Consider the following 11,375-nt stretch of genomic DNA (forward strand, 5'->3'; position numbering starts at 1 on the left):
CAAAGTACCTGGGTAACAATAATCATTACATATTTTTTAAATCAATATATTACCCTAAATATACATATATATATGCCTGTATATATATTTATTTACAATAGTTAAAACTACTGGCTTCGGTCCCATTTCAATTATTAAAAATAAAAAAAAAATCAAGTAACATAAACTTGTACCTTAAATATTTACAATTTTTTCAAATCTTAAATTCAATTGCGCAGTACAAAGTTGTACAGTAAATTTTATAAATTAAATAATTGCACTTGTATTATTTATTTAAATAAACAATAATAATTTAAACTATAATTCTTATTATAATTTAACAATAGCAATAATTACTGGCCTTTAAAATAATTAATACAATTATTTACAACAACGTGAAAATTATAAATTCTTCAAAATTCACTATAATATTGACCGTAGAAAAAATAAAAAAATTTTTAGTTTGTACGCGATGCCAAACGATCAATAGTCTCCAGTAATTTTATTTAAAACTCTTCGAGTTGAACCTTTTTTTTGTTCAGTTTTTTAAATTTATTGGTAATTAATCACCAATGACAAGCCAATCGTTAACTCGTGTCAATTTAAAATATAATATAGACAACAAAAGGTGTATCAAAGTCACGCGAAGTTAAAAAGTTAATCCGACAGTTTCACAAAACATCGACATTATTATGTTAATACGTTATTAACCGTAAATTAAATGTCATAAATTCGATTAGCATTTAACAATGTTATCCTTCAGAGTAATCTTAATCTTTAGATTAGCTTTGAGACACGGTGGCATTCATTATTTATTATTTCTGATTGATTACGTATAAAAATACGCATAAATTACGATCTTGTGGTAAGATCGATCGGCGCTGGCCGTCTGATGATAAACGGACTCCCGCGGTCGCTTTCCAAATCTACATCGTCCTCGTTGTGGTTATCGTCATCCGAGTCCTCGCTGGTGACAATCACGCTGGTTGTCTTCATTGACAAGTCAATCGGCGTGTCTTGTGGCGGCAAGCAGTCATCAGGTGAACTGTTCTCGTACCGGTCGGAATCTTGTTCGAGGCTGTCGTCAAATCTCGGCGAGCTTAGACGGGGTTTTTTCGCAGCCGGCAACAGTTGGCTCTTGAGGACGGCGTCCAAGTAAACTCTTTTTTTGTTTGGTAACTCCTCGACTACGTTGTGGTTCGCTACGTATCGATTATTATTATTATTGTTTCTACAATCGTCGGTAATTGATGGCGGCGTGTTTTGAGAAATTGAAGGATTAAGTGAATGGGAAATGAGACTAGGATTGTGTGGGTATGAGGCGTATAGATAAGGAGAAATCATGGACATTGAGGGAGGTAAGAATGAGGGAGGCATCATGGGCATGCTGCCGAAGGGAAAGCCCAGAGGTAGTCCCATCATGTCTTTGCCGAGAGTAGAGAGGTCTGGGGTAGCCAGATGTGGATGCAGAGGCCTGAACCCCGGGTGTAGACCGTAAGCTGCGCGTCTCTCTGACACCTCGATCGAGCTGTCGCTGTTGTGGGACTCTGGGGAACTGATTGACGGAGATGTTGAATTCTTGTAGTCGTCTATGCCGAGCATGAGCGAATCTTCTTTGCTGCGCGACTGCAGTCCCTGAAGACTAGGGTTTTGGGCCGCGGGTCTGCTTGGGAGATTTTGCTGCTGCTGATGATGGTTCTGCTGCTGCTGCTGAGCCTGCTCTTGCAGAAGACAGTGGATTTTGAACCAATTAGAGCGACGGCCGTACCGTGATCCAGATTTTGACATCCCTACCAAAAGGCATTTTCGTAACCGACAGGCTTTGCAGGCTGTGCGATTTTTTTTGTTGATCACACACTCTCCGCCGTTTTTGCACTCGGATATGCTGCTCAAATTGTTGTAAGATCGTCCAAAAAATGACTGTAACAAAAAGATTAGTTTGTGTTAATTAACTTTGACCCTTGAAAAAATTATTTAATTTATCAAGTCTTTAGGCGGGAAATTGTTACGAACTCTTTGAGGTTGAGTTTCTTTGTATATATTATTTTAATATATAATTTTTTATTATTTAGTAGGAGTAGTTTTATTATGACAGTAAGGTGGATTGTGGCAATCGCGCTCTCATTGTCTCATTCATCGGACTCTACACTTGTAACGTTGTAATGTCGAGACTACTGTAGTGTAACAGTTAAAATTATACTGTGGGTGCACGGTATGAGTTTAAATAGAAGGGGATCAAGGCGCGTGCGCGGCCTACTACTCTTTCGCCCTCTAATCTCTAATTGTCAGCGGTGGTGAAATATTTTTCCATGATATGATGCCAACACCGCGTAGTGGTAGACACAACATTACCATTATTGTCGCTGAGAGTATAGTACTTTTGTCGGTATTATTATTTAAAAAGGAATACGACTAAATAGAGGTAAAAGTGGAGGTGGATTTTTACTTGATACAAATTGCCGTGCGAGTGGTAGCACACGCGGTAAACAAAGTAATTGCAGTTTCGTTTTCTCGGTTAAGAGGGACACGGTCGCCGCTGATGGAACAATAGAACACAACCAGTTGTAATAATGTTACGAATAAAGAAATCCAGATGAATATCTGTTCTGACTCTACCGTCCGACCCGTCGTGTCCTGGTGCAACACACTCCTCATAAAGTTGTACCTCTTTTCAAATTTTTTTTTCCTCTATTACCATAAACGGACTCATGTCGTCATTTTTTGTACGTTTTCATTTTTCGGACAACAATTGAATTTTTTTTAGATCAACTATTTATTAAACCTTTGAATTATTCACAGAAAAAAATAATTTCTTGACGCAAGAAATTTTTTACATTATAAATTGAAAACAAAAATTTTCTTGAGACAAAAAAAAATTTCTCGGTTCAAAAAATTTTTTCTTGCTCTGAAAAAATTTATTTTCGCTCCAAGAAATTTAAAGTTTTCAATTTATAACTCAAAAAATTTCTTGAGGCAAGTAAAAATTTTTTGGGACAAATAAAAATTTCTTGCACTAAGAAATCCTTTTTTTCTGTGTTCTCAAAATAACATACAATCAGAATATCTGTTCATATAAAAAATAATTTATTTATTTTTTTAATTCGAATTTAAAAATTTCGTGATGACAATAAATTATTGTTATTAAAATATTAAGTGTGAACATAAAACATTTAGAGTAATTACATGTATATATGATATATGTACAAATAGGTAAAAAAATATATATATACTAAGTATAAAGATAGCCTCGACGTTTTCCTGCGCTTTCCCTTTTTTTCCGGCCACGTGGATTATTATATTAATAGTTTCCGGTCGCCCTGGTAGGCGTCGTCTTAGTCCTCGATGTTCATAGACGCGTGCGAGTTAATACTTTGTTTATTGTAGGGCGTACGTATATATATATATATATTAATCCAAAGGATACTAGGTAAGCAAGTGAGTATGTATGCAACGTAACTTGTTTAGGTAATATAGCGGCATATAGAAATAGAATAGTAAACTTTTTTGTAAGTTGGCTTCATCGATGCGATTAAAAAAAAAGGCGGTAATAATATTTTCTGTCGTCAGTCCTCGTTTAGCGCTCCAGGTTTTAGGTTTACACGCTCGGTAGATGTACACACGAAAGCCTTATTTATTTTAGTGTGTATGACCATTGCCATTGGGGTAATTTCAGCAGGATTACAAGAGTGCATCGTCAACCACGACGCTCTTCGGACTCGACTCTGCTCGACTCGACTGATGGCTATAGCGATGACACAATCCCCGGTGTCGTGAAAATGCCACCATTATGCACAACCACGCTCTTTACTCCTGTACTCTCTTTTACTCCTAACACTATTACGCAAGTACTCTTGCTGTGGTGTAGCTACACATTATATTGTTGCTGTTGTTGTAGTAAGTAACCTCGTGCCCGAGTTTACGGTCGCGATTCGCTGCCAAATTTAATGACCACCACCGATCAGTGAAATCGTTATTTCATTTATTATTCTCTTTCAATTGCTATTGCGTACTTTTGTTTAAATCACTGTCTTTCATTTCACTACAAATATTTAGTTAAGAAAAAAAAAATTAATTTACCTCCATACTACCCCAATTGACAATAATTTTTTTCAAATTGAAAAATTTCAAAAATATATTTTGTGGCTCATCTTACCCCGTATACTCGATTATTGATTTTTTTTTTCCCATAATATAAATTCTGTGGGTTCATTTTACTTTCGTTGTTTAAAAAAATTTCAAGGCTCCAAAATTATCAAACAGTTTTTTCATAAATAAAAAAAAATGATGATAATTGAGCGTAGAAGATAAACAAACAAAGATAATATCAGAGAGAGAGAGAAACTAAATAAGTGGATTTGAATCTATCCGGCGCTTCGCACTTGCCCGCCACAATTGTTTCCGCCCTAGTTAGCGATTACATAACCCGCGACATTGTTTCGTTTCGTTATTTTCGTTTTCAGGCCCATCGTAGCATGTCACCTCCCACCATTAGCATTTACTATTACATTGCATTACATTACTCGACTCCCGTTCTAATCTGTTTCGTTTTTTCCTCCGCCACTACCACCTCCACCGAACCCGCCGACGCGGCTGCGATCGACTGCAGACGTCATCGGAACCATCACCTACCACACGGCTGTGGATTTAATATTTTTATCCTGCTCAAGTTTTTACAATCTAACGTGTCCTACATGCTTGTACACACACGTATGGATCATGTACTTCATTTTTATTCACTCGCTCGTTTATTTTTTATTTTTAGATTTATATTTATTGTTATTCTCCTTCTCCCTGTTCATGGTACACAACTCCCTTGGACACTTTCGGACTACTCGCGGGGTCGCTGCACGCATGCTTAACCAAACGTTTAACCTCGGGTCGTGAAAGCGATTGCCTTGTGGCTTTGCGACATCGACGGGAAATCATCAGCGGGAAATGTACATTCTTAATTCTCTTTTTTTTTCATCATTATTATTATTATCATCATAATTTTTTTTTATTTCGTTAATCTTTCCTCTGTTTATGTTTCTCATCAAATTCATTTGACACATATTTCATCTACGCAATACTAAATGTTATTTTTATAAAAACTCTTGAGTTTTATTTTAAATCATAGTCTATTTAATTCACGAGAATTTCTTTAATTAAATTTTCCCTTGACTTCAATTAATTTTTTTAAATCACAAAAAATTTTTTTTTGCCCAAATTTTGTAGATCATTAAATAACCTTCGAAATGATGTATAATTTAGGTATCTTTTGATCGCAAAAATAAAAAAATTTTTTGTTCAATATTCAGATTAAAAAAAATTAATTGTGAAGTCATATTAAATTTATATCTGGAGTAAAAATTTTTTTTTGCAAAAATAAATAGATGGTCATTCTAGATAATAGAATTCCAGGTAAAATGACACAGCGAAATTTCAAAAAAATAAAAAATAAATATACAAACCTTGCAGCCCTCGCAAGTGAACGCTCCAAAATGAAATCCCGCGGCCGGTTCCCCGCACACTTTGCACTGCTGGTTCATCTGCAATATCACAAGAAAAAAATATAACTTTTCAACTCGATAAAATTAAATGAATCGACAAGTCCATGGACTTTTTGTTCAAGTCTATTAATTCTCATGGCAACTGGACCGTGAACTGAAGAATTATTACGACCATCAACAAAACCATTAAAATACAATAAAACATAACTTGGTATCCGATCGGTATATTTTTATACTATAGCTAAATAAAATCCTTATTATTTATCCATTATTTAAAAGAACAAACATCGTGTCACTGTAGCTCGTGGCGGTTAAAGTGAGTGATCGCGAAAGAGAAGAGGACGCCGCCGACTTAACTATACAGGGCATATATATATTGTGCAATTGGCTCTCTCGCTTGGTCTACTCGCGAGTCACTCAATCGTGGCGATATAAAGTTAACTACTACTATACGTAAATAAGTGGGGGCGCGTGTTACGTTAAACAAGCGGAAAACTCATCCTCATATATTTTCTTTATTATTTTCGTCAAGCTTTACAACCAAACAATAAATTATCTTATCAAAATAATATCAGTCAAGGTCTCATCGAGTTCTCTGCACACTCTACTTTCAGCAATAATTATAATAACAATAATAATAGACAAACAATAAAATGAGAAATGACCTAGATTTTATGACTTTCATACGTGACAGCCGATCGCTAAACACTTGAGCAAATTTTTTAAAAAAATTATAATGGACCAACAAAAGTAAACAGTCTCGGTTGTTAATAAATCCTAAAAATTCACTGCTGACCTATTCAGAAAAAAAAAACAATAATAATAATAGGCAACGCTTATTTCAAAGCATCTCGACACGGATATTCAATAGCATCTGCAATTGTTGTATCGTAATTATTTATATTTTTCTATTTATCCGTAGAATTTATACCTAAAACCACATCTTCAGGGTTAGAAGTGAAGTGGAGATGTTTATCGAGCATCTGAGTTCATCGTCGATAAATTAACGTCTTCCCGTGTGTGTATACTTGCTCACTGTTGAGCTGAGTCATTCTCGGTTTTGTTAATATGTAGATAAAAATATATATGTTATAATATATGTTTGTTCTTTCCGTACATTTCTCAGACCCGGCTACCGCAAATAGTTTTGCAACCGTTACAGCCCAGGCATTATTTTTCGATCTGGAAAAGCGGACGCAGGCCCATGAGCCACTGAGCTAATCTCTGCGGTTTTTCCGCGAGCTCTCGATCTTTCTTATTGCGCGAGTCTTTTATTGTCTAGTTGGTACGTCAATATCGTTAATTAATTTATAAATTAATTGCCGTGAAAAAATTTTCAGCTGAGGAATTTTCGAAGAATGTTTGAAATTTTATTAAGGAGTCGGGACATTTGTCAGTAAAAGTAAAAAAGCTAAGAATTTTTACGGAGAAAAATAGTTTTTATTTTAATCCTCTGAGCAAATAAAAAATAAAAACTCTCTTTTTAAGCCTCACATACTAAATCATTTTATTACGATTGTGTCCCTTTTGTATAATTACCTGGAGAAAAAAAAAACTTTGACCTGGTATTGCTTGTGATGGTTCGAGTTTCAAGCAGATACAAATAACAACAGTAAATACAGTGAGTAGTAATCTCGCTGGCAATTCTCTTTACTACTTACACTTACAGACTTAGTAAACTGTACTAAAGTGTAAGTAGTCAGTCTTTTATACTTATACTTAAGTCTGCAGTATCGGCTAAATAGTGTCATAAACGAAATTACGGTTAAATACAGATTTTTTTTTTTCCCAGCCGAGACATTTTTTTACGCTCGCAATAAAATGACTAAAAAACTTAAGGAAAAAAATGTGTACTAAGGGTAGACTGTACATAGTATATATGTATAAAAAATAAATTCCAATAATGAAATGCTCTTTTTTACTTTTAAAAAACTCTACTTCAAATTATAGGGTCAATATAATTTATTTTTTATGCTTTTTCCTTCATACTATTTTTTATTTTCTTCATATTTCTATCAATATAACGGTAAAAAAATATTTTTTAACGTTTTACTTTTTTAATAGATCTCTTTTTTGAGTAAAAAATTTTTTAGAGTAAATGATTTTTTTTACAGTTTCTCTTTTTACTGCTAATAAAATTTTCTTTACAATTTTCTTTTTTATTCGGAAAATTTTTTTGGAGTAAAAAAAAATAAATAAATAACAACCGTTTAAAGTTAGAAAAAAAAAGGTAAATAAATTTGTCCGTGAGCTGCTTAAGGCATAAACGAGAAAAGTAGCTGCTGGTACGATTCTCTCACGGCTTGATTCTTAAACTCGTCGAATATCTGTCTGTTAGCGTCGGCGAGGGAATATCGCGCAACCGATTTTCTACATAGATCACAGCAAACCAGTAAGCGCAGCATATCACACAAGTTAAGAGCAAGAGCCAGTCAGCCAGGCTCATTCCGAGTTCTGCCTCGTGGCGATTCTCGATCTCGATCATCGTCGGCGGCTTCTCATTCTTTTGTAAAGCGATCGACCGAGATCCGTGTGCCGGCGTCGGCTGCACGCCATCATCACCAACACACCTCACAACCACTAAAGACGACTCGGTGCCTGTATCATATCGTATCATATCATGTACTGAAAATACCCGAGCTGATGCTAAAAACCATCAGGCTCGCTCGCCTTCATCCACCGATCCTCACACTCAGCACTCAGCGTATCCTTGAATCCTGCCGATAACAATGAGATTCAAACCCCCGAGTGTTTGTAAAAAAACGTTTTATCTTCTGATGAACTTGTACTTTTAAATTATTCTCATTTTAAATTTTTTACCGCGACTAGCAATACCGCGTGTGTAGAGGATACATCCGCGTTCGAAGTTAAGACACCTGTAAAACTATGGGCTGTGAAAATATACACACCGGATACACACCTGTTAAATGCACCAGAGTGCGGGTCCACTTGTCTTTAATACCTTGGATATATTTTTAAAATAGAAAGTCTGTTTATTTTTAAAATTTAAATGCTAATTAATCTAAGCATTAAATAGAAGTATTTTACCTCAAACAATAGAGTATTTACTCAATTGTAATGATAATCAAATAAGTAATTATAACTACTCGAAATTGTGCTGTGACGGCAATCACTTTCTAAAAAAATATTTAAAACTCCCACTAATTGTCTGAGTAATTTATAACTAATCTAATCTAGTGATAAAAAAAAGAGGAAAAAACAGTAATTGACAAAAAGTCGTCACGGATGATCGACATGAGGAATAATTGCGTCATTACCGGGGTGGTTAATTACGGAGTAGTCATTAGCCGTGACAATCGACTCGTTAATCATGTCTCTTAATGCCCCGCGCCCCCGCAAAATATCTATATAAACCCATCGTCACGATCTGGTTAGCCCGTGTGTAGCTCATACTCTATCAGCATAACTATAGTAGTCTAGTATCTACATATATATATGTATATATTAGAGTAGCAGTAAGAGTTGTTTCCGTTCTGACGAAATTTCGATGTTTCGTGACGCACTAGTAAGCGCCATCACCATCAGAGAGATATTGTTGTTATGGATTATGGCATTTGTTTATTATTTCCCATTGTCTTAGTCTCTTTGCGTTTCATTCATTTATAAATATATAGATATATTTTCAATAAATATATTTACTCTACACATACCTTTCACTCGATATTTGATTTCGCGTGCAATTTACTTTAAATATCGTGCGATTCAATGATTTGTTGTTGATCTATTATTCATGTGCGTTTTCATATAAAATATATATATATAGCTTTGAGATATTATTCATCGACTTGACGCATCCGATGTGATGATAATTAAAGTCTTCATAGTTCAGAAATTATACAATTACCAAAGTGTAATTTTTTTTAAAATTAAAAATAATAATAATTTTTTTTTGTTGACTTATTAAGTAAAAAAAGGGCAATCATAAATCAAATCGAAAGCGTCTAGGTGTTGCAATCAGAGTAGTCATAATAAGACAACTTTAATTTTTTTGTTACTATTGTAATTATAATTTTGATTATTGTTGTTATTAGTTAATGGAAGACCCGGCAGTAGTCCATTAGCCGCAAACTAGACAAAATTAATTGGCGGACCGTTTAAATTAATCTTCACACTTTAAAAAAAATTTTTATTTTTTTAACCGACCAAAGAATAAATGAAATGAAATGAGATAAATTACATGTTTTACTACTGACCTTTGATTATTAATTTTGCACGTCACACGATATCCTCAGGCTTTTTTTAATTGACGATTAAAAACCGACATTAAGGAATCAAAACCACTTTTTTTTTTTTTTTTCACTTCACTCACCAAAATTCGAAAATCCAAAAAATGTTTATTTTAAAATAATAGTCATTGCTTAGCTTTAGTAGTTAAAAATTTATAATAGTCTTGATTTTTTGGAAGTAAAAATAATTTATAAAATAAAACTAAACACAATCACAAGCACTAAGTGTTGACTCAATTCGAGATGATTGAAAAATAAAAGTTTAGTATGGAAATAAATAATTGTGGGAAAATAATGAAAAAAAAAAAAATAATAGTAATAATAAAACAAAGGTGTTGATGCGACGATGACCGACGGGTGAATGACTCTGTTGTGATGGTGGTATCGTAGATTTTAAAATCACCTTAGCTTAAAGTACCCCTTCTCTTGGGTGTATTATCCTTCCCCTTATTGCCCCCACATGTGGACGTATGAACTTCCAGCGGAGTAACCTCTTGGCGAGTAGAGGTGTCTTGTAGTGAGTAAACCGCTGGACACTTGTGGATTTAATTGACAAACTACTACTATACGGAGTAGAAAATAAAATATAAACGACCGGGAACAGGAGCAAGAACAAGAGCACTGATGATATGAGCAGATTCAGAAGATCCTGCACACTAAATAGCTGATCACTGGTCTCACTCAGAGTAAAGGGTCACTCGCCTGTGGATCGTCTCGATCTACTCTTGAGGCCCCGACAAAAATATCGTCTATGTGTGTAGGTAGTAGAGTTGTGAAGAGTGAGTGCGTCGATCGATCTTGAATACACTAGAATACTAGAATCACTGAGTGTGTAGTCGCATAAACGAACAAGTGTGTGCGCAGTGTCGACTGCTGCCACCACGTAGTACACAGGTGGGCCGTTTGGTCCCCGACTGCTGGACCCAACTACTAAGCTAACCTCAGTGGTGGGGATGAATCGCAAGGCCCGGGGTGGGAAAATTCTTCGACGACGCCTCGATTTAACTCACGTGGAACTTACGAGAGGGGGACTTATGGGGAGGGGCTTCTATCAAGTGTTGGCACTCGTTTTAGGGCCTCATCCCCACTCTCTTATTTTATATACAGATTATTCTTTGATGTATATTAATAAATAATTATTAATATGTCACATTTATTAATACTCTAGAGAAAAAATATACTATTTTGTAGAGAACAAGTTTAAAGGCTTCTGGAGTTGATAATATCGATTTTCCATAAAAATTTATGATCATCTTTTTTGTAGAAAATTTAAAGGCCTACAAAGAAGATATCAATAAATTTTTTCATATCTTTCATATTTAAGCCAGAATTTTGAATTTACAATAACGATTATTATTTTTTGGAGTTGAAAATTTTTCGGAGCTTCTTTAGCTTTTGAGGCTCAAAATATCAGTTTGAGGTAAAAAATATCTCATATATATTTTGTAGGGAATTCTAAGCCCATCAGATAAGGTCATTGTAAATTTCAAGATATTTTTGATATTTGTGAAGATAAAATGAAATTTAATTAAAAAGGTTTTTCCAATTTAGAAAGTGAGTTAATTTATTAGTTAATTCAAAGGAATTTTATCGGTATTAATTTTTTATACAATTTAGTAATAGTAATACTAAAAAAGTAATAAAATTTTATTAAAGAAAA

At 34.4% G+C, this 11,375-nt stretch overlaps 1 protein-coding gene across 1 annotated transcript; it reads right to left on the reverse strand.

Annotated features, from left to right (window-relative positions):
- Positions 1 to 112: 112 nt before the first annotated feature.
- LOC130671480 (knirps-related protein-like) lies at positions 113 to 10,616 on the reverse strand. Its single transcript, XM_057475397.1, has 3 exons — positions 9,683 to 10,616; positions 5,430 to 5,507; positions 113 to 1,899 (listed from the first exon to the last, which is right to left on the reverse strand). The coding sequence occupies exons 2-3, from the start codon at positions 5,505 to 5,507 to the stop codon at positions 832 to 834; spliced, it is 1,146 nt and encodes a 381-aa protein (XP_057331380.1). The 5' UTR covers positions 9,683 to 10,616; the 3' UTR covers positions 113 to 831.
- Between the last annotated feature and the right edge of the window lie 759 nt (positions 10,617 to 11,375).

This window comes from Microplitis mediator, chromosome 7, assembly GCF_029852145.1.
Source record: "Microplitis mediator isolate UGA2020A chromosome 7, iyMicMedi2.1, whole genome shotgun sequence".
Lineage (NCBI taxonomy): Eukaryota > Metazoa > Arthropoda > Insecta > Hymenoptera > Braconidae > Microplitis > Microplitis mediator.

What these genes read in the sequence shown, in the direction of transcription:
- LOC130671480 (XM_057475397.1), bottom strand. Translation starts at nt 5,507, where the DNA reads ATGAACCAGCAGTGCAAAGTGTGCGGGGAACCGGCCGCGGGATTTCAT. An exon ending in TCACTTGCGAGGGCTGCAAG is followed by an intron (nt 1,900 to 5,429) that starts GTTTGTATATTT and finishes TTTTTGTTACAG; the next exon opens with TCATTTTTTGGACGATCTTA.